This window comes from Manduca sexta, chromosome 12 (genome assembly GCF_014839805.1).
Source record: "Manduca sexta isolate Smith_Timp_Sample1 chromosome 12, JHU_Msex_v1.0, whole genome shotgun sequence".
NCBI lineage: Eukaryota > Metazoa > Arthropoda > Insecta > Lepidoptera > Sphingidae > Manduca > Manduca sexta.
The window spans coordinates 14806797-14830912 of record NC_051126.1 but is presented as its reverse complement, the minus strand read 5'-3'; the positions used below and the strand labels follow the sequence as shown (position 1 = coordinate 14830912).

Genomic DNA, 24116 nt, shown 5'->3' with positions numbered 1-24116 from the left:
ATTGCCTGACAATGAAACTATGGTCAGTTTTGATGTCCAGTCTCTCTTTACGAGCTTACCAGTACAAGATTGCATCAGAATTGTATCTAAGAAGTTAGCAGAGAATAACATTCCTGTGGAATATGCAGAACTACTCCAACATTGCCTTACATCTGGCTATATGTTGTGGAATAATCAGTTCTATGTACAAGTTGAGGGGTAGCGATGGGCTCCCTGTATCTCCGGTAGTCGCCGATATATTTATGGAGGACTTCGAGGAGACAGCCCTGAGTACAGCCCCGGTCACCCAAGGTTTTATAAACGGTACGTAGACGATACTTTCACAATTTTACCATCTGATAAAGTAACTGCATTTTTAAATCACCTTAACTCCATCAACAATAAAATCCAATTTACTATGGAGTTAGAACACAATAAATCTCTTGCTTTCTTAGATGTTTTAATCATCCGTAATCCTAATCAGACCTTAAGTCATACTGTATATCGGAAACAGACCCATACTGATAAATATCTGAACGGTGAATCTCATCACCACCCAAAACAGTTAGCTACCGTGGGCAAATCTTTGTTTCAGAGAGCACAAGGAATCAGACGAGAAAACACCTGGCTGCTGAGCTGCAACATGTCAAGCAAGTACTGCGAGACAACAAGCTCCTAATTCCACGCCGCCGTCACAGAAACCGAGTGAAACCAGCCACAGTTGAACGTGTTCCGGTTGTATTACCATATGTAAGAGGAGTCACCGACAAGATTGGCTACATCCTGAAGCGTGCTTCCATAAAACTTATTTTTATGCCGCCTAAGAAGATTAGTCAATTTTACCACCTGTCAAGTGTCACATACCTCTACAAGAACCGGGAGTATACAAAATAGATTGCAACTGTGGCCTCTCTTATATCGGGCAAACAAAAGAAATATAGGGACCCGCGTAAAAGAACATATAGCTGACGTGAAACACCGACGCTCGACGAAGTCTGCAGTCGCTGAACACTCTGAGGGAGGCGCCAATCATTATCTGCGACTAGACAAGCCACAAATCCTCGCCAAAGAACACCGATTCCTGCCTAGAATGATTCGCGAGGCTATTGAAATTAAAAACATCCTAATTTCAATAGGGAAGATGGTTGGAAGCTTGCACAAGCCTGGGATCCAGTTCTACATTTAATTAAATCGGAACCCAAAAGACCGGCTGCCAGACTTCAAGACACTGTGAGCTCATTCTGCGTAGATCGGACCACCAACAGCTAAAATTTAAAAATTCTAAAAAAAGTCGTATAATTGTAAAATGTAGGTAGATATTGTAACTTTGACTTTACGGATGAACAACACCTCAGCTTCCCCCGTGACCATGAAGGCTGCAAAGTCTTCGAAACGTCGGGAGAAAATAAATAAAATACTAGCACCGCGATAGAATCCGAAAATTAGTTTAATTTCAATGTCTAACATTCGCGTAAACATAAGAAATCATTATGCAAACCAGTACGGACTGGAACTTGCCAACAAAATACGCCGGTTGGAGAATTTGAAAACCAAGCGCGCAAGATTCTGCACATCATTGAATTTCTTGAAGAGATGTCGTGACCACAATCTCATCCCTACGTGTGTCAAGCTATCACCTAAGAAATACATACGAGGGAGCGCTAAAATTCTTAACCAGGCGAGTACAAAACTGTTACGAGCTACCATACACGAAACACGATCCGACCTCCAGTACATAAATAATTGTGTTGAGATTATATCCAATGAATTGAAGACAGAGTTATCAGCATTTGATTTTAAAAATTGCATCGATACCTTAAAAAAGCGCGAAACCTCAAAATATACTGAATGCAAAATAAACATATAATAAAATACAACAAATTACTATCAAAATTAAATGTCGATAATCTTAAAACTCCGAGTGTAGGAATGGAACGTGCGCGACCATAGATAAGATACACTCCCGCGCAAACCATGGACAACGCGCAGTAATAAATCTGTCAAAACAAACATTGGACGAAAACACAATTCAGGTTTTATCGAAAGGCTTAAATTTTGCTGTTACTCCACGAAGGATACCGTATGAAGACATTATTTGCAATGTTGAGAATAGTCTCTTCAAAAATAACTTGAAACAGGAAGATTCGGAGGCGATACGCCAAGACATTTCGTTAATTTTGCGTCAAAAGAAAGTGCCGAAACCAAATCTTCCAAAACACGAATATATCGCTTTAAAGAACTTGCGATCGATGAAGGACCTTACCATTCTCCGTGCAGATAAAGGAAATGCGACAGTAGTAATGGATACGTCAGACTACAATAATAAAATGGAACAACTTTTATCGGATGTAAGTACGTATAAAATAGTCAAATCAGACCCGACTACTAAAGTATTAAAGGCTACTAGCTCTTTAATAAAAAGATTACCCGATAAGTTAAATCTTGACGTAAACTTGCTCGTTCCTTCGTGTGCAAAACCGCCTAAACTGTATGGGTTGCCGAAAATACACAAATTAAATGCTCCGCTACGTCCCATAGTGAGTCAAATCGACACACCAACCTACAGATTGGCTCAGCACGTAGCAAAAGTGCTTTCACCACTTAGAGGAAACACTAGAGCGTCTGTGAAGGATTCATACCAATTTGTCAGCGATATTAAAGACCTAAAATTAGCTGACAATGAAACTATGGTCAGTTTTGATGTCCAGTCTCTCTTTACGAGCTTACCAGTACAAGATTGCATCAGAATTGTATCTAAGAAGTTAGCAGAGAATAACATTCCTGTGGAATATGCAGAACTACTCCCAACATTGCCTCACATCTGGCTATATGTTGTGGAATAATCAGTTCTATGTACAAGTTGAGGGGGTAGCGATGGGCTCCTGTATCTCCGGTAGTCGCCGATATATTTATGGAGGACTTCGAGGAGACAGCCCTGAGTACAGCCCCGGTCACTCCAAGGTTTTATAAACGGTACGTAGACGATACTTTCACAATTTTACCATCTGATAAAGTAACTGCATTTTTAAATCACCTTAACTCCATCAACAATAAAATCCAATTTACTATGGAGTTAGAACACAATAAATCTCTTGCTTTCTTAGATGTTTTAATCATCCGTAATCCTAATCAGACCTTAAGTCATACTGTATATCGGAAACAGACCCATACTGATAAATATCTGAACGGTGAATCTCATCACCACCCAAAACAGTTAGCTACCGTGGGCAAATCTTTGTTTCAGAGAGCACAAGGAATCTGTGACGAGAAACACCTGGCCGCTGAGCTGCAACATGTCAAGCAAGTACTGCGAGACAACAAGCTCCAAATTCCACGCCGCCGTCACAGAAACCGAGTGAAACCAGCCACAGTTGAACGTGTTCCGGTTGTATTACCATATGTAAGAGGAGTCACCGACAAGATTGGCTACATCCTGAAGCGTGCTTCCATAAAAACTTATTTTATGCCGCCTAAGAAGATTAGTCAATTTTACCACCTGTCAAGTGTCACATACCTCTACAAGAACCGGGAGTATACAAAATAGATTGCAACTGTGGCCTCTTATATCGGGCAATCAAAAAGAAATATAGGGACCCGCGTAAAGAACATATAGCTGACGTGAAACACCGACGCTCGACGAAGTCTGCAGTCGCTGAACACTCTGAGGGAGGCGCCAATCATTATCTGCGACTAGACAAGCCACAAATCCTCGCCAAAGAACACCGATTCCTGCCTAGAATGATTCGCGAGGCTATTGAAATTAAAAACATCCTAATTTCAATAGGGAAGATGGTTGGAAGCTTGCACAAGCCTGGGATCCAGTTCTACATTTAATTAAATCGGAACCCAAAAGACCGGCTGCCAGACTTCAAGACACTGTGAGCTCATTCTGCGTAGATCGGACCACCAACAGCTAAAATTTAAAAAATTTAAAAAGTCGTATAATTGTAAAATGTAGGTAGATATTGTAACTTTGACTTTACGGATGAACAACACCTCAGTCCCCCGTGACCATGAAGGCTGCAAAGTCTTCGAAACGTCGGGAGAAAATAAAATACTAGCACCGCGATAGAATCCGAAAATTAGTTTAATTTCAATGTCTAACATTCGCGTAAATTTGTTGTTCCCATTTTGAACACAATAAAAAGTTGGGACGATTTTGATAGTTTTATTGATGTTGAAACTATAGAGTACAAAGGAATAACTTGACTATTCTGGTTGACGTTTTTGTTCAAGATAAAGAATAAAAGTTTAAATAGGCTGTACTTAAACAAACTTATCCTAAAATTGTTGATGCGTAAATAGATATATCACAAAGCAACCGAATTTTTTGTACTCGTAATTCTTAATGGAAGGCTTTATTGGTACCCGCCTACAGGTAATTTAGAGGACATTGACTTCTATGATCCAACAAAGGGGAGCAAAAACAAACATAACGTTCTGTACAACACTGCTTTCTCGTGTAACTGTTTTCGTTATCTTGTTAAGAGATGAAATTTATTTAACTTGATGTTACGCGGTTGTTTATAAAACCAAATCGTTATGAATTCAAGAATTAAGCCCTCACACAGATGCTATTAAGTATTAAGTTGTTGGCGAGAAAAAATACATCAATATTAACAAGACGTTGCTTTAGCAAGTTCAGCAACTGTCAATTCTGTACTAGTGTAGTATTATCGACAATTTGATAGTGTTGGCTCAACGCTTTATTCAATTCTAGCATGCAGAAATGTACATTAAGAATATGTTTCTCTTCAGCCGATCTCTTCGCAAATCAATGACGCGTCAGGAAGACATAGCGCGGCAACTAGACGAGCTGACCGACTACCGGCCGTACTTCACGTGGTGGGTGAGCACGGTGCAGACGTTGGTGCTGTTGCTCTCGCTGCTGTGCTACGGGTTCGGCCCGGTGGGCTTCGGGCGGCACACGCACTCCGGGCAGGTGCTGGTGAAGAGTTTGAGTTTGCAGCAGGTGAGTTTTATGAGAATGCAATTGCGGTGCACTGGTAGATCCCCATTCATGACAGAACACACATAACACAATTATTTCGTCACTTGGCATAAATAATGTTAGCGCATATGGACTATGGAGTGACAGATCTTGGTTTAGTTTCTCAGTTAAAGCACATCGCAAGGGATTGGATATTCTTAAGAGAGTTGGTGATAAACAGGTAGCTAGTCGTAAAAATAAAGTCTCAAATTGTTTTTGAAATATAATGCTAGAAAAGATATGTTGATATGTTGCACCAACCCCATATGACAGTAAGATAAGGAAGGTGGGAAAAAAAGAAACCTAATTACGGCATAATATTACATCTTTAAATTGTATTTGCTCATGTTTTACTTGTTGATATTGTCTTACAGGACAATATAGGTTACGTTGGCTTCCTTCAGTTTGAAGAGGTAGTTCAGTTTGTTTTGATATGGTTTGCATATCTTATGATTAACCCAGTACGTTTGCAGCAACTGTATTAGTATTCAATCTGATTTACAAGTTTCTAGTCGTATCGGTCGGAACGTTCGCTTGGCCATGTTTAATTAAACATTAAGAAATATATTTTTGCTATAAGTTCAAAGCCAAAAACTACTTTTCCCTTTCGAGTCGCTTATAAAAATGAACCCCACTAAAAGGTTGAGTCGTAAACGTCGAAATATTCTTGAATTATAGCAATAATTGTGGGTCTTGACTTCTGAGATATTTTTAGCTCCAAGCTTTCTTTACGTAAATGGAAAAATCAGTAAATAAGTATACTACTTTGCCTGTATTTTTTTCATAGCGCCTTTACCTGTCAATACCTTTTATTAGAACTCCTTTGTCAGGCCTTCGATAAACATCTGGTGTAGCTTTCATGTATGTTTGAGTCTCATTGTGTTTTCCCTTTTTGATATCGGTGACTTTGACTGTGGTTAAGTTTTCTTCAATAGCCTCATTTAGCCTTTCGTTCTCTTTTTTATCGGCTCTATAATTTTGCCGAAAATAGAAGGTTAAGAGCCTATTTCATAATTTTCATGTACATTTTATTTGATAGTTATAAAACAGCTAATGTAGATACTGGGGAGTATTCATTTCATTCCCATTTGCTTGAAAGCATTGATTAGATTATATTTTGTATTTGGTCGGCTTATATATTCATGTGAAGAGAAGCCATTACTTAGAAGTTGCAAAACAAGACCTTAATGTTATATTACAAAGTTTAGATTGACTGGAAGTTAATAAATTGGTTCTCAGTGAGAAATAAAGTCTGGCAGTTTAGCATTTTAGTAATTTAAATAAAAAAAATATATGTCTCTAGAATTAATACTTTTATATGTTATGTCCACAAAAACAGTAGGTATTATAAGCTTAACATTTCTTTAAGAAATATATATTTTAATGTTTTGAACGTTTAACATTTTTAGAGATCTCTCCTTTTCGATATTGCATATTCAATTCGTTTTTGTATGAAGCACGTACAATGAACCCAGGGAATACTTATGTCTATAGAAAGTCAAATAATTTATTATATTTTTTATTTAAAACCCAGACGAAATTCAAAGAAATCGTTCAGTTCTCATTGCTCATGTGTGCAATAAATAATTTAAAATAGTAGTTATGTGTACCTTGCTTTTCAATAGCTTTGTATTGAAACCGCATATTTAACCGACGTTAAAAAAAGTTGGGTTATATATATTCGGAGTGTATTTAAATACAAATTATGTACACATATTATAAAACAAAAAAGTCCCAAAAGCTTTCTGCTTGTTTGTGATCGATTTTCTCAAAATCTACTGAACGGATTTTTGTACGGATTTAACTAAAAGATAGTGCAATTCTTGAGGATCGTTGAGGTTAAGTACATTACGGTTTTATGTAAATTGACTGAAATAAAACGATTACGATTGTAAAAAATGTCGTGGGTCGAGGATATGAGCGAGAAAAACTTTGTGACACATTGATTTTCACGCGGGCAGACCACAGCTAGATATTGAATAAACGGTCATATTGTTTCTTTTAGAAATCCCAACATAACATGATAGCTGATAAAATATGCAGTGTTATAATCATACCAGCCACGGATTTTCATTTTATATATGTCAGGATTAGGAAAACCCATATAGAATTACAGTAATTCATAATATATTGCTCACTCTTAGGCCCAGGCCTTTCTCTACTACTAATAGAGTCTTCAACTACTACGCTGGCACAGTGACAGACTACAAAACTTCGATTTTTTTAAAGAATCCTCAGGAATTTAGTTTTCCGCAAGATATTGTCGCAAACGATAATTGATAAACAATGTATAGGTAATTTTGAAAATTAAGAGTGCCTTTATCAGAAATTTTTTGGTTTCTGAAGTCCCGTTCTGGAAACCTGAATTTATACAAACCAAAAAACTTTAGCTTGAAAATAGAAATGTAATTTGTTTCAAGTGAAATTGTGAAAGTAAGATAACATTACCATATTAGTACTTTCTTTGTCTGGTAAGCAAAATTCGACGTTAAGTTTCGCAACAGCGTACTAAAACTAGTTAAAAATTCCCTCCGCTTCCTCCGCATACGGTTTTAACAGGGTTATGTGAGACAAAGCTTTCAGAGGAATCCTTTCCTCCAGATTTAATGTTTGAGAGAGCGATTAAGAATGGTATTCACGTATTTGAACCGTGAGAAGTTATTTACCTGTAAAGTTTTAAAAGTTTCCAAATGGATCTATTTTCGAGTTGCTAAGATTTCTGAAACAAATTTAAGCGGTGTCAATTCTTCTTCCATTTATATTTTGGAAGTGCGAATACGTCTATTTTTGTTTCTATTATTATGTCTATTATGTCATAAATACATATTTAAAGAGGTGGTCAGAGATGCTTGTAATTGTCGTAGAAGTTGCTGAGTCTATTTCTGACTTATCAGGCGAATCTCGCTATTTCGGGCACAATTGGAGCTTCAACTACAGCGGACTTGAATCAATTTCATAATCTTACACCCAAACTTATCGAACCTTTTCAATGACTAAGCCTAGCTAAACCAACAAAACGTGTCAATTATACTGAAATATATCTTCGAGCTTATTACTTCAGTTTTAGCTGTAACATTACATAATAAAAGGATCATCCGTTCCAAAATTGAACACGAAGTTCTTTTATATTATAATCTACATCATCCTGAATTTCATAATTAGCAACCCACAAAAGGATAGACGTTGTATATGGGAAACAAAGTAAGCGCATTACCGGCCTGGAATATGGGTCGCGCACGCTTTGTGACTTACTATCTTTTGTCTTGTTTTTGCTGCTTAGAGCAATCTTTCATGATGACGCGTCTTTAGAAATGTACCGAGCACAGTCCAGCTATTTTCGAGGTCAGCTTGTGTTTTTGTGTTACGTGACCATACTGTCCTGTTTCGAACTGTGTCTTTGTATGTAAGGTTTATAGCATTGTTGATGTTTTGTATGCGCTTCTTTATTGCTAGATCTGGTAGTAAATTCAGTCCTATATAATTTACCTTCTCGTGGAGATACTTAAATTATCATTCTTTACCATATTTTCGGAAATTGCGGTTAATTTATATCTTGAATTAAAATACTTTCAAGCTTTAGATGAATTAGAAACAACTTTAGTCTACTTTTTTGTTACAATCGTCATATTCTAAGCCGTAAGGGTGATCCTAGAATTATAATAGCCAACGAAACATCAAGGTATTTGGCTATAGATATATTAGTATTACTCTGCGAAGCCAGGCGAGTTGTTAGTATCTTTGAATTATGTATTTATATTTAACACCACTGATAATAAAATAACAAACAAAAGAAGACAATGCTTGAGTATAAAAAATAAGTACAATCGATGGTTTTATAGCTGTCGATTTGTTATCGATAACCTTTGATTGGGTTGAGCTCCTCCTTTTTGCAACTTTAACTCAAGACTTAAAGCAAATAATTATTTTTTTACAAATAAAAGGATACATAATTATATTGTAAAAGTAATATATTTTCAGTACACGTGACGATTCGGAAACATCCCTTATCCATATTAACAGTTCTTATTTTTTATTACTAAGTATTGCATTAATAATTTCTTTGAATGTAAAAAATAAATAATATGTTGTAATGAAATTGTCTACGTAGTTTTTATAATAATTTTCTATGTAAATAAATTGAAACAGTAATACAACCTACAGGGTATCGTTAATACTATGTATGTTAATAGTTGATTTTATTCTTGTTTATGTTTCTTTTCGCTGTATTTAGTTTCTGAGCTATTTAATTGAGTTGAGAGTTCGCTTCAAAGTAACCGAACCAATTCAAAACTTCGTTTGTACACGTCAAGTTAAATTGTTTTTTTTGCGTGAAGTAAAGTAAATTCCGTTTATTTTATTAAAATTAAGAAAAAAAATTGGTATTAACACAAAAATGTATATGCTATAAGTTTTGAATTTGTTCAGTTAAAATTCAATTTCATTTAAATATTATTGCCGTTTTTTTATGAAGATTCTTTAATATTAATGCTGACGCTCCGTGCCCAGGTGGAGTGGGAGGAACCGGCGTCATTCTGGCTGGGTCCGCGGGCGGCTGACCTGATACACTTGGGCGCGAAGTTTGCGCCGTGCATGCGGAGGGATGCGCGGATAGCGAGGGCCATCGCGGCCTCAGCGAGACGGGAGAGGGACACCGCGTGCTGCATACGAAACGACGATTCGGGCTGCGTGCAGTCGTCTAAGGCTGATTGTTCCGTGAGTTGCAGCGATTTTACAAATCATGAGTTTTACAGATTTGTTGTACAATCAAATAAATATGTAGGTCATAATTTATGCCGTAGATGGTAGCTGTTTGATGGTTTTAAAGCTTTAATGTAAAATACATATATATATAGGGGATAGGTTATTAAAGTTAGAAGAAAATATAGAGTACGGATAATGATAGTCTTAAACAGCTATAGGCCAATTTTAATGAGTTGTGAAGCCTGAACGATGTACTATAAAATAATATTTTACACACACACACACACTCACGCCTTTTATTCGTTAAGTTGTGTTACGGTACGACAGCAGTGCTGAGGTCTCGGGTTCGATCCCCGGGTCGAGCAGTGATAGGTTTTTCTACTCGGTATCAGCTCGAAGTATGGAATTTGTACCTGATATGGTGATAAATTGCCATCTATCACATCATGGAACGAAATAAACATGGAGAAAATAGGTGTACCAGTTGCGCCTCTATCTACCCCTTCGGAGATAAAAGCGTGAGTGTAACTTAAAGTACAAAAATAATGAACTTAATCAATAAATTGACATACTTTAGAGGCAACATAAAAAATTTAAGTGATTCATTCTCCAATTATGAAATTAAATTCGAGTTTTGAAATTAATTGGTAATAAAACAAATGACAAGGAACCTAGGTATTTTTTTTTAATCAAAACTTGTTGCTACTTTTGTGATGATAGTTATGTTTTCTGATATATTTATGACGTCATATATAAGCTGAATTATTCAATATATTTTGATATTTCTTATAGGAAGACTTGACAGGTATTTTGGTCTTCGATGAGTTAAACGCAGGTAGGGTAAAAATACTGATGTCTTCGTATATTAATTATACCACGATTTAAAACTAACAATATATTGTAAATAATATTTGGATAATAAAGTGTGTTATGTGTTGTACATTTAGATTAATATAAGTCTTTAATATTCCTCAACATCTCACCATTAGAACTAAGGTGATCTAATTCAATAAAGACGATTTGTGGGCAATAAATAGAAAAGATTTGTAAATAATATAAAAGGCAGTGAATTGGGCGGTCGCGAGGTGGAGAATCTGTTTCTTTTCTACACTTTTGTCTTTTTCTCATCTTAGTGTACAAAATCACAAAATATATTTTGAGTTAGGTCATCTTAGTTCTAAGGGTGCGATGTCACCGTTTATTGTTCCTACAAATAAAAATAATAATAATTGTGTGAAAAACTGTTAATTTTTTTTTGTAATTATATTCTTCCTGTGCACGCTTACTAATAGATAAGAGGATTAATACCAAAGGTAAACAAATATTATCTTTCGTAGTCAAAATACATATTCTGTTTGATTCTGATTTAACTTTTAGATTCTATCATGTAATAATAGACCAATTATTTAAAATAAATAATGTTAAATGTTTCAGAACACGATATCAACGTGGAAAAAATGGTCGTCCGGTGATTCGGGCCCAGGCGGTCGGATATCGGGTTCCGTTTGCGGGTTAGATCCAAAGTAAGTAGATATTTAATAATTTATTTACGTCTACTTAAAGATCTTCAACTGACTAAGGCCTTGTTCTATCCGTGGTCAGATAAAGTTATGGGTCTTATACAATGGCGAATTGCGAATTACGTCTATTTAAAGATCTATGAAGCGGCGATCTCAAGTGCACATACCTCTGACTTTTCTAAAAAAATATGTGTGTATTCTTTGTGAATTATCGCTCGCTTTAACGGTGAAGGAAAACATTGTGAGAAACCTGCACACCAGAGAAGTTCTCTATAGGAATTTCAAAGGTGTGTGAAGTCTATCAATCCGCACTAGGCCAGCGTGGTGGACTAAGGCCTAATTCCTCTCAGTAGTAGAGGAGGCCCGTGCCCAACAGTGCGACAGTATATAATACAGGGCTGATATTATTAAAGATCTATAGCTGATGCAGATAGGCTTGGTTTATCCGTGGTCAGGTAAAGTTATGGGTCTTATATAATGGCAAATTGGGAATGCCAGTGAGGTGAAGGCGCCATCGTCTAATGTAATACGATCGATAATTTGACTTGACCACAAATAACACAATACAGTCTAAGAACTTTGCTTATGGTAGGATATATTTTATATCCGCCGGATAGTGACCACGTGTTAAAACCCGCCTTAGTGGCCCATGTAATTGTGTCGCGTTTTGGGATTAGCCCGTGTGTATCCAGTTCGAATAAGCCGGCATGATAGTATCGACTGTCGAAGGGTAATCATCTCTCGTCAATCGACATTCTGTTCCCACTACACTTCAGGAGCAGTAAGATCACTTTGTCGTGCACGTATGAAAAAATTTAAGCTTGAATTACTTACTTTGTTGTTTAATAAATTGTGCTTATTACTTACTTACTTGACTGCCTCGGTGGCATAGTTGTATTGCATGTCCGGTACAATAGCGCTCTGAGGTCCTGGGTTCCAATCCCGGGTCGGGCAAACTGATATTTGGGTTTTTCTGCTCAGTATCAGCCCGGAGTCTGGAATTTGTGCCCGATATGGCGATAGGCTCGCCCCCTATCACATCATGGGACGGAACATACTTGGCGAAAAGTGGGTGCCCTAGTTGCACCTCTGCATACCCCTTCGGGGATAAATGCGTGATGTTATGTTATGTATGCTTATTACTTAGATACATGAATTTATGGAAATGTTTAGTTGCGTCAACATCCAATTTTAGGCTTTCTATTTCGTTTTGTTACTGGATTTAAACATTAACTTCGAGGCCGTTGTTTCATCAGTGGTGAAGTAAAGTTAAGGGTTGACGCATTGCAAGTGAATTCATCGATATGAATTCACTCACTCACACCTCGATAGGTGAGAGCGATGTGCGTTCATGCAGTGTAATAAGACTGTTAACTTTACCTGATGACGGTTGAAACGACAGCCTCTTAGTATACTATTTGTTTGACGAAGATTAAAAGCAAGACTTTCGAGGACATTCTCTTTATTTCCATTATATAAATTACCTCTTCTAATACTAATGTTATTCTTTCAATTTTCAGGTTCTGCGAAGCACCACGCTCAATAGCTCCTCACGAATGGCCTGATGATATCACCAAATGGCCGATCTGCCGTAAGTCAGTGCTGGACGGGTCAGCGGCGGCAGGCCGTGCTGGCCACGCGGCAGAGCACATGGCGTGTGAGGTCATAGCACATCCATGCTGCATAGGAGTGCACGGGCAGTGTGTTATCACAACGAGAGAGCATTGTGATTTCGTGAAGGGTTACTTTCATGAGGAAGCGTCTTTGTGTTCACAGGTTGGTTGGATTGTAGTGCCTTTTTGTTTTGATGTCAAAGTGGTTAATTCTGATGTTACAGTCTTTATGTGATGTTGATGAATGATGGACTTTTTGTTGTTAATGTAGTTTCTATTCAGATGGTGCAACATAAATGGTGCTCTCTTCCAATAGCTTTTATTATGGGTCTTATGCCATAATTGAGATATGTTTTGAAGATTGATTTTTATCGCCGTTTGAGTACTTTTTGAGCCTTCTAAAAAGCAATCGCCGGAAAAGATATCCCAAAGGGTTTTAGCGATATTAAGAAGAGTTAATGGGAATTTTAACAAATTTATTAACATCTTTCTACTACTACTCTTTTTGTATAGTGTATAGTGTAGTTATTATAAACAATAATAGATTACTTGTTTACTTGTTCTTATCTAGGCTTACGAATAGGCAAAAAGGTAAAGTCTTCTCTTTCTGTACTTTTCAAATAATCGACCCAACTTCTCCTCGCAGGTGTCTTGTTTGGACGATGTGTGCGGCATGCTCCCGTTCATGAGACGGCGTCGGCCAGACCAATTGTACAGAGCGTGGACGTCTCTCTTCGTTCATGCGGGGCTGCTGCACCTGGCCGCCACGCTGGCTCTGCAGTGGCTCTTTATGAGGGACTTGGAGAAGATGGCGGGGCCGGTGCGGATAGCTGTTATATACTTGGGCAGCGGCGTGGCTGGAAATATGGCTTCGTCTATATTCGAGCCGTATAGAGCTGAGGTAAATACAGCTTCTTTATGAGATATTCGGTTTTCTTTAGTTAATAGTTGATTGTGAAACTTGTTGGTCATTCTTCTATAACAATATTTTCTCCTTTTTTACAGGTTGGGCCAGCCGGATCACATTTCGGTCTTTTAGCATGTCTAATAGTGGAAGTGATAGGCGCATGGCCCATTCTGAGGCATCCAAGGCGTGCAATATTAAAATTAGTCGGGGCGGCTATAGCTCTGTTCTTGTTGGGCCTGCTGCCGTGGATTGATAACTTCGCGCATGTGTTCGGCTTCGTGTTCGGGTTCTTACTCTCGTACGCATTACTGCCGTTCATAACGTTCGGGCCGTACGAGCGGCGGCGCAAGATCGTGCTGGTGTGGGTGTGCCTGGTATCGGCGGCGGGCATGGTGTGTGCGCTAGTGGCGCTGTTCTACGCGGCGCCTGCGTACGAGTGTGCGGCATGCGCGTACTTCACGTGCCTCCCGTTCGCGCCCGACATGTGCGCCTCGCAGGACGTGCGCGTGCGCCAGCTGGACGGGGTATGACGGCGCGCGGCCCGGGCGCCCCCGCCGCCGCCGCCCCCCCGCCCCGCACCACCCGCCGCCTGCCCGCCGCCCCGCGCGCCCCGCCGCCGACCCGCCCGCGCATAGCACCCGCCCGCGCCCGCACCCCCGCCGCGCCACGAGCCGCACCGACGGATGCCGACCCAGCGGCTGCCTCCACGCCGACCTCATCGGATGGATGTTACGCGACTGACTACATATTTCACGTCACGTGGAAGACGGAAATTCTGATACACGATTTATTAGCAGTACTCGAGGAATAAGTGCAGATGTGACTGGATGTGCGTACGGATTAACGACGAAGGATCCTTCGGACCCGGCTGTGTATGTGGTCGTTACTTGCGTTTCGTATTTTATCTTAATATTGCTGATTTCATTATCTCGGTTGTTATGCCCCAGGATCGAATTCCTTACGTAATCCCTACCCGTTCTAGCAATATAGACGATTGTTGTAAATCTAATACTGAGCTAGCGGGTATTGTATCATTGAGAATTTAAAGTAACGAGTGGTGAGATTTGTTAAACATATTTATAAGGTTATTTTGTGTGCGCGTCATGTGTTAGGATTGAATTTGAATGTGATAAAGTTTTTTTCAACTTTATTAAAGTACAAACCGACAACGGAATCTTTCTAACCTTACGAATTGGAGATTGTGTTTGGAGGTTATTATCTATTTGAACGTTGGAACATCTTAACAAACATGGAATTATCTTTGTTGAAATAAATTTCGAGAAAATATTGATGTTTTATATCATATCGAGTATTAATTGGTAGAAATACACTATGATAATGGCGTTTTAAAATTTTGTAATAGATTTAGCTCAAAAAGATAAGACAAAACATATTACGATCGATTTGAATTGAAATCTTTGCGGGATTACGTGAAACTAAAGTAGTAGAAGAACGAAATAATCCTTATTTCATCAATTAGAGTATAACATAATCACGACATGATCCAAAGGTACTTATCTTCAAAGGCCAAACTTACTTATCTGCTGAAATGTAAAAATATACCGATGTTACTATTGACACTAAATTAAATGAAGATTGTCCGGACCTATAATTAAAATTTTCATCTGTTTGATATATTGCTTTAATATCCTTTTCAATTCCTCATGCCAAGAAACTATAACTAGAATCTTTATAACTTATCTAGACTGATATCTGCAGTACTTGCTTCGTTATTCAAGATTCTGGTATTACTACCGTCTACAGATGTTAGAACAGCATCAATTGAAATCTGGTTTCTTGTATAAATAAAGTTACACACAAAATCTTTTATTCTTCTCTTATATAAAACTTTCAAACACAATTCTTCAGTATTCAGCAATTCGACTTTATTTCTTTCAAATAATCATGAGATACGGATACCTTGTTTCGGAAACTGTAAATAATTTGTAATATACACTTTACTTGTGCGTTAAGTGAGTTGTATTTATGTGTGAAATAAGTTGTCAGCGTGCAGTTTACGTGTTGCGTTGTGGCACGATGTGCTAAAATATACATTGTATATATGAGAATAAGGTTCAGATTCGTTTTGAATTGGTGATGTTGCTGAAAGTAATTGACATTTTTAGGTCTATTTCCAAAATTTCAAATATTCCGTAATTTATAGCATGACATTGAATATGGAAATACCATCCTGTAGCCAGTTTGTCTCCTCCGATGTTCAACAATAGGCTCGATCGGGAATACATCACTGTCATAAGAAACCTTAGTGAAATGAAAGGTGTTGAGTTTTATGCAGTAGTTGATGGGAGATTTCCAAAGCCTCAAAAATACCCAATGTTTCTAAGCGATATATTTTATTTCAACACAGCGTGAAAAAAAGAACAGTTCATTAAACGATACTCAACTTTCTTTGAGTGACCCTTCTTCTGCTTCTTTCCTTCCATCCTTATTACATTTCATTTCATCGTACATCATCAAACGCTACTCTTCTTTCCTTAAGTCATCTTTTCTCTTTTTCTTTCCTTCCATCCTTATTTCATCCATTTTAATTTCAGTCTATTTCCTTCTTTTCTTTCCTTGAGTCATCATAATAAATGAATAAGCCACAAACGATAGAAGTTAACAAATCTCTGGTGGTATGGTTTCCTACAATATTTTGGACATAGTAAATATTACTTTCAGCACCATAATTAACTATTTGATTTATACTAAATTCCCTTCTAATAACATCGTGTCACAACCCAACACCGTAACAGTGTCAAAATATAAATAATTTAGTATATTACTAAATAATGTAAATAGTGTGTTAAATAAATTTGATATTTTCATCTATTATGTTCACTATATACGCGTATTCATTCATAATATAAGTATCACTAATCAATTTTAATTTCGTCAATTTATATAGCTAATCATGAAGTCTGCATAGGAGTATTGTTTGGATATATGCTAGGAATATTGACAGAATTAGATTTTTTGTTATTGGAGTCTGTGAGCACAGTTAGCTTACGTCACGTGATGCCGCGTCCATTTACGAAGATAATGTAGGACCAAATTATTGTTTTATGTATGTTAAATATAATATTATTTCGTTTATTATGATGGTGATATAATTTATTTCTACAATAAAACTGGTAAGAGAAACAAAGTGATATTTATGTGAATTTAGAGAGAGTTTAAATTTAAATTTAGAGTGGCATAACGAATATTAACATTAAAACTGTGAACCGTTATTGTGAATTATTTAGTATTGGATTAATGGTTGTTTATATTTTACTTGTTATTGAAAAACTTTTATAGTGTTTTGAAATCGTCAATAAAAAAAAAACAATAAAATCACAGAAAATGTTACTGAAACGCTAGTTCCAATAGTATAAAGATATTTTTCTCTACTATCACATTTGTGTTCGCCCGGATAGTGTCCACGATACACAAGGTGCTAAAATCCGCCATAGTGGCTCACGTAAGTGTGTCGCATTCCGGGATCAGCCTATTTAAAGAGGCTTAAAGAGGCCGGCATAATTGTGTCGACTAGCGACGGGTATCACCTCCTGTCAGTCGATATTAGGTGGGGTCACTTTGTCGTGCCTGTAAAACAGGAGTGATAAGATTAATTCGTTCTCTACCCAGTATTTAACAGTAAAAGTTACATTTCTTAAATAGTAACCTCATTCGTAAAACGTAATAATGATTTTAATTCCTTATCATCTAATTCTGATAACATTGTTCATGATACATGTTGATAATAAGTCTCAAGTTTATAGGCGAGATGTTTTAAGACAGAATGTCAACCAATGTAATTCAGTATAAGTGGTATATCAATATGATGATGAATTGTAGAAGTATGGGAGTCGATAATCTTATTTCCCAGGGTGTCGAATATCTAATAAAAAAAAAAACGCGGCAATTGGTAAAAACAGAAATATTGTAGAATTAGGATGCAATTATTTTGTTATTGCAATAGATTACAGTGAAATTCGTCGACACTTTAGAATTAAAAAGACACTATCAAGTATCAGTTTTTTCTACTGATAAGGAAATCCATGTGGTATTTACAAGAAACATAAGTACTTGTGAAGTTTTTTTTTTAACACAAGTGTGCTTCATTCACCTCTAAACGATATTCAATATTTCATAATATTTTTTGTATTTATGCAATTTTAGGATATACCTTAGTTCTAAGGAACTTGAATTATAAAAATCACTTTGGCAGTATGTCGCTCACTCTGATTAAATTTATTACAGTAAGATGAACAATTTTCAATCCTATAATTAACACCTAAAATTAATTTTCCTTACTTCAGCAGTCAAAAGTAACATCACGTGACGTAAGCTACATTTGCCTCGAAACAGTCGTACGTACAAGTCCACTATAATTTCTTGTATGAATTTTGCGAATGAATGAAAAATGTAATAATAGTTTTATAAACGGCAGTGTTTACTCATTTATTCGCGTATTTAATAATGTAGTATCTATAGAATACAATGGTTATTTTTATAATGTAGCATCTACGAAGCTTATCCTGTTTCTTATAGCAATAACACAAATGTCACACTGCCAATGTTATGCATAGTACCTTTTCTATACTTTTGTTTAGTGTTAGGTAGTCTGGATGCACAAACGGTCTAGGTCAGATGAGCCAGATTACGAATTAATTCAAACGTTTTAGTTTAGCATCGACCTTTGATTATATACTTATTGTCATAGAAATATGCAATTTAGTCGTTCATTGTGGATTCATGACATTCTTTTGTATATTTCTGATTAAATAAGCAACTGATTGTTCTACGACAGCAGACGTTTAACGCTCTACGCTCTGTCAGGATTTAGATAATTCATTACGAGACGAATGGTAATATATTCTAACGTTAAATATTGTTGCTGAAATGTCATCGAGAAAATTTGTAGCTACAAAGGTTTCGACAAGCCCGGTTTACCTTATAATGTCGATAGGTGTCTTGGGGTGGCGTTCTGTCAGTATGCGCCGTGTCTAATGTAATACTGTTCACAGCCGTCTGCAATTGTTTGTCACAATTAAAATCAACTATATAATCAAAGTTCGATAGCACAAATTGCTTTCAAAAAGTCGTCTGGTGGATTATTAAATTATTTTTGATATCGAATAGATTGGCCGAGTCGACTGTTTTTTTGTTTATGTTTAGAGGAACGCTGGCTCTTTTCTCTGCGTGTCAAGTGAAGCTCGAAGTGCCCTTGCGGCCGGCGGCCCGGCGGACTGTACTCAGAATTTAAAATTAAGAGCAACTTACATAATTGTACATTGTGGACATACACGTAATTATTACATTAAAATTTAAGGGTATGGTAATCTTATTGTAAACTAGTAATTAATCGAACAAGAAACCTTATTATCATAATATTTTTGTGTTTCATTTTTATGTTACAAAAACTTGGTCGTGTTTTTGGAGACATCTGATAGTAATCAGTAGGTAAGTAGCTCTGGCCTATGGATCATATGGATTGGAACCAGTTTGTTAAAGCATTATTATAGTTATGGTGGAAGGGTAAATCTAATTAATATCTTAAGACTTATCAAATCTTTCAGTAAATAATGAGACAGGGCGATTAATACGCATTAGATCCATTTGACGAGGTTATGGCAGTCATGGTAATAAATAATAATAATATCCGTCCTGTATTATATACTGCATCGCTGCTGGGTTCGGTCCTTCTCTACTACTGGGAGGGATTAGGCCTTGGTCCACCAGGCTGGCCTAGTGCGGATTAGTCAAACTTCTGATCTCCTCAAAATTCCTATTGAGAACTCTTTGGGTATGCAGGTTTCCGCACGATGTTTTCCTTCACCGAAAGCAAGCGATAATTCATAAAGAAGGGTTCATCTAATAGCTTGAGACTGAACAAATCCGTCAGTCCCATGGCAATCTACGCAGAATAGGAAATGAGACAGTACGAAATCATACGCTTTAGATCCATTTAAAGAGATCATGGCAATCATGGTGATTACTATCAACTGGGGGATTTGTTCGTCTGCCATTAATGTTTAAAAGAAAAGCGTTTGCATTTTAGTGATAGAAGTATATCATTTTAATGGTTGCGTTTAAAATCAAGAACTACCACTTTAGAAGCAAATACGACTTGTGAAGTATATAAGGCGCTGAATGCATCAAAACTTTGTACTGGTGTCATTAAAGTAGTTCGACTATATTAAAATATTATTAATATATAAGCACCCATCCAAATTTATTCTCTTATGAGGGGTAGGCAGAGGTGTAACGCATATTCTGCGAGCTATATTAGGTCCCATAATGAAGGGCAAGTCCATTGTCCGAAAATACCAACTGCCAGACTTTAAGACACTGTGAGGTCATTCTGCGTAGATCGAAGCACCAACAGCTAAAAATTTAAAAAGTAGTTTTTTTATTTATTTACTAGCTTCCGCCCGCAGCTTCACCCGCGTGGATTTCGGACTTCAAAAATGGAGCCGGTCGCGAACGTTCGAGAATGTTCGTTTTACGAAGCTACTTGCTAGGTGATTCGCTAGCCTCTAGGTGTCAAGCAAGCCGCCTACCTGTGCGTTCGCGACCTTATATATATACAAAAATAATCCTTATAGCTGCCTCGGTGGCGTAGTTGTACTGCATGCGCGGTACGGCAACGCTCTGAGGTCCTGGGTTCGAATCCCGGGTCGGGCAAAGTGATATTTGGATTTTTCTGCTCAGTATCAGCCCGGAGTCTGGAATTTGTACCCGATATGACGATAGGCTCGTCCCCTATCACATCATGGGACGGAACACACTTGGCGAAAAGTGGGTGCCATGGTTGCGCCTCTGCATACCCCTTCGGGGATAAAATGCGTGATGTTGTGTTTAATCCTTATAGCATGGTTCAGTATTCACGCATGATGGCTTATTATTAGCGTATTTCATGCATAACTTTGGTGTTTCTATACCGATTTCTATGATTCTTTTTTATGGAATATTTAATAATGTTAACTTTTTTAATTAGGGATGACTGAGAGTGTTATAAACGTAAGAGTAGACAAATATAATGAGAAAGCTTCGAACTGCTAAGCTATTGGGAGTTACACGTGTTATTGTGAGTCAACCATAAAAGATAGAAATATGCTGTCGTGGGATATTTTTACATAATTTTAAGGAGAACATTTCCGTCATACATGATTACTGTGTAGCTTTAACCATTAAGGTTGCACACGCGACGGAAGCTAAAAAATGGAGTAACTTCTCCCGTTTTCCCAACATTTCCCTTCACTGCTCTGCTCCTATTAATTGTAGCATGATGAAAAGTATACTATAACCAGCTCAGGAGTATGAAAAATAATTGTACCAAGTTTCGTTAACATCCGTCGAGTAGTTTTTGTTTCTATAACGGTTATACAGACAGACAGACAGACAAAAATTTTACTAATTGCATTTTTGGCATCAGTATCGATCCCTAATCACCCCCTGATAGTTATTTTGGAAATATATTTCATGTACAGAATTGACCTCTCTACAGATTTATTATAAGTATAGATATAGAAGATATAGATAGATAGAGTATAGAAGATAAGTATACAAGAAGAAGATAGATATAGATTTCCACATACAACTATTTTACAGGTAATACCCAATATAATAGCGTAGTACAAATGTAAAATGTATGTAGACATTTTAACATTGACTTTGCGAATGACGAAAACCTCGGACCCTCTCGTGACCATGAAGGCTGCAAGGTCTTCGAAACGTCGGGAGAAAATTAAAATATAAACACCGCGATAAAATCCCAAAAAAAATTTAATTTTAAAGTCAATTAACCTTTATTACAATTTCTTTTTTTCAATATAACGTTTGTTACAATTTCTTTTTTTCAATATAACGTTTGTTACAATTTCTTTTTCTGGGTATTGCATGTGGTACTTCTATTGCCCAACAATGGCGAAAGGTCCATATAACCCGATTCCTGCTTTTCGTAATTTAATTCTAATTATCGTTAGAATATTTTCCATAAGCATTTATGCATATTATTAGTACCTATAAGTCATGTCGGGTTCCTTTTCGGAAAATTTCATCCTTCACCACTGATTCCCACACTCCAGCCTCCCCCTTAGCCAGCAATAGAAATCTTCCACTTAAGATCTATATGATACTATAAGCGCTGATAATTTTGCAACATTACCAATAACAACTAAGTATATTATCGAAGTTTATCACAAAAAGGATTATATTATCTTCTTACTTAGATCAAAGCTTTGAGAATCTAAAGGATATGTTGAGATAAATTGCGATCACTTGAACTAAAGCCTTGATCTCAATATCTGGTATTAAAGCCACGCAGGAGGTTCGGAAGATAATTCAAATTTCTACGAGATAAACAAAGCATCATTTTTATACTGATACTGAGATCTTAGCTTATGCATACACTCACGTTTTTTAACCCCGAAGAGGTAGACAGAGGCACAAACTCATCTCGTCATTCAAAACAATAAAAACAAAAAGAAAAATAGGTATGTGTGTAAAAATATCGATGAAAGAATAGTCGTAGAAAACATAACTTTCCTTCTTTATCCCACTCCATTGTAAAGTTGATGCGACAATTTTTCTTCCATGTTGAAGTAATTTGCTAATTTACTTAGTGGCCATAATCGTATGTTTGAAGTTCTTTCTGTGTGATCGAAACGTCCTAGAACCTGACCTGGAAATCGAATATATGATCTTCCGGTCTATAGTCTTATACCCAGCCACTAGATGATTGTACCAATATATTTAGTTTAATATAAATATTATGACATAATTGTTTGTAAAAAGCTATAGATTAGAAATTTTATATATATATGTTTTATTATTTTGAACGAGGACACGAGCTTGCCGTTCGCCTGATGATAAGATGCGACCGCTAGAGTAGAAACGCCATCCAACAACTTGAATTACCAAGTATATTGTATTGTTTGGTATTCCACTGCAACAGAAAGACATGAGATGTTAAGTCTTATTATGTCCAGTAGTTACATTGGCTACAATGTTCTACAAACCGGAACACAACAGAGACTACACACTGCTGCTTGGCGACAGAAATAGATATTGCGGTGGTACCTACCTAGGTGGACTCTAACATATGAGGGACGTACCACCAGTATGAGTAGTAGGTGTTTAATACAACGAAGAAGAATATTTAGTATCCTGAAATTTGTTTGATCAAAATGTACTTTTAAAGTTTCTTTTTTATCTCGTTTCACATCTTCGTAGCTCGTCAGATACGAGATAGCAATAACGACTCCGGATTGACGTCGGTTTGACTTTAATACGTGTATTGATATATATTTTTATAAGATTTATGTGACCGTGTATACATTTTTGAAGTTATTGACGCACGTCAAAAATAAGGTGATGTCGTACCACTCCAATGAAGGGTATTTTACGTATCCTAAATTGGGGGATCGTAAGTGAAAACTGACATAATATATATCCCAAAATTTCCTGTAGGAGTACGTCAATTGCAGTCAATGAGTCATCGAAATGAAATGAAATAATTTACTCGGACCTGTAAAATGTTATAATTATTTATATTTCGTCATTATTAATTCTACCACCAGCTTGGAAATCAGTTTTCTCGAGAGAAGAACAGACAAGAAATTGTTGTTGCTCTTTTCAAAATCAGTTTAAGGTATAAACTACAGTACATGATATAGAGAAACCAAAAAAATTTAATAGCTTTTTTATTGTGGCTTAGAGTAGTTCATTTATATACATACAAAATAGGTAATGAATTAATTTTAAATTTCTATACGAGTGCACAACCCTCTCAAGAATCATGAAACAATATTATGCTTATATTTTTTACCTATAATAATCATTGTAATTCAAAATACTAAATGAATAAACATTTTTTTTTGGGGTTCGCCGATTTCCCCAACGCACCTGATGGTAAGTCGACTAGTCAGTTAGTATCGTCGGGAGATAGTTAATCCTCGCCAGTCAACTGAATTGTGTTTGTAAAGAATGTGTTGCAAAATAGTGTATGACAGCAATGTTTTGTAAGACATTGCCGTTTCGTTTCGTTGTAACATTACTACTTTGTACTATTATTAAGATAATACCTACATCTATGTACACACTGTATTGAAACAATGAGATGACGTATATTTTATCAATATGATAATGTTGAAAACAAAAACGTTCGTATTCGATAATCTTGACAGCATCTTGAGATGTGGTTAAGTGTCGTACGTTGCATTATTTCCACTTAGGGAAGACCGCGGGTTTGTCCAAGTACTTTATAATAAGTACAAGGAAAAATAGTTTATAATAAGTAAAAAGAGGAATTTATGATATTCTAGAGAGTATAGCCAAGGTATAGATACCGAATTTGGAATTAATTCCAGAAGAAAATTTTATGAAATGAATAATAATAAAATCGACAAAAAGTTTCG

At 36.7% G+C, this 24116-nt stretch overlaps 1 protein-coding gene across 1 annotated transcript; it reads left to right on the top strand.

The window, feature by feature from the left end:
- Nucleotides 1-4737: 4737 nt before the first annotated feature.
- Nucleotides 4738-19088, top strand: LOC115451735 (inactive rhomboid protein 1-like; the record flags this gene model as incomplete). The annotated part of the gene is given in 7 exon segments (XM_037437886.1): nucleotides 4738-4951; nucleotides 9476-9682; nucleotides 10963-10983; nucleotides 11105-11193; nucleotides 12711-12966; nucleotides 13450-13704; nucleotides 13809-19088. Coding segments are annotated over 7 exon segments (1474 nt in total), but the record flags the coding sequence as incomplete, so codon positions are not given.
- Nucleotides 19089-24116: the final 5028 nt, after the last annotated feature.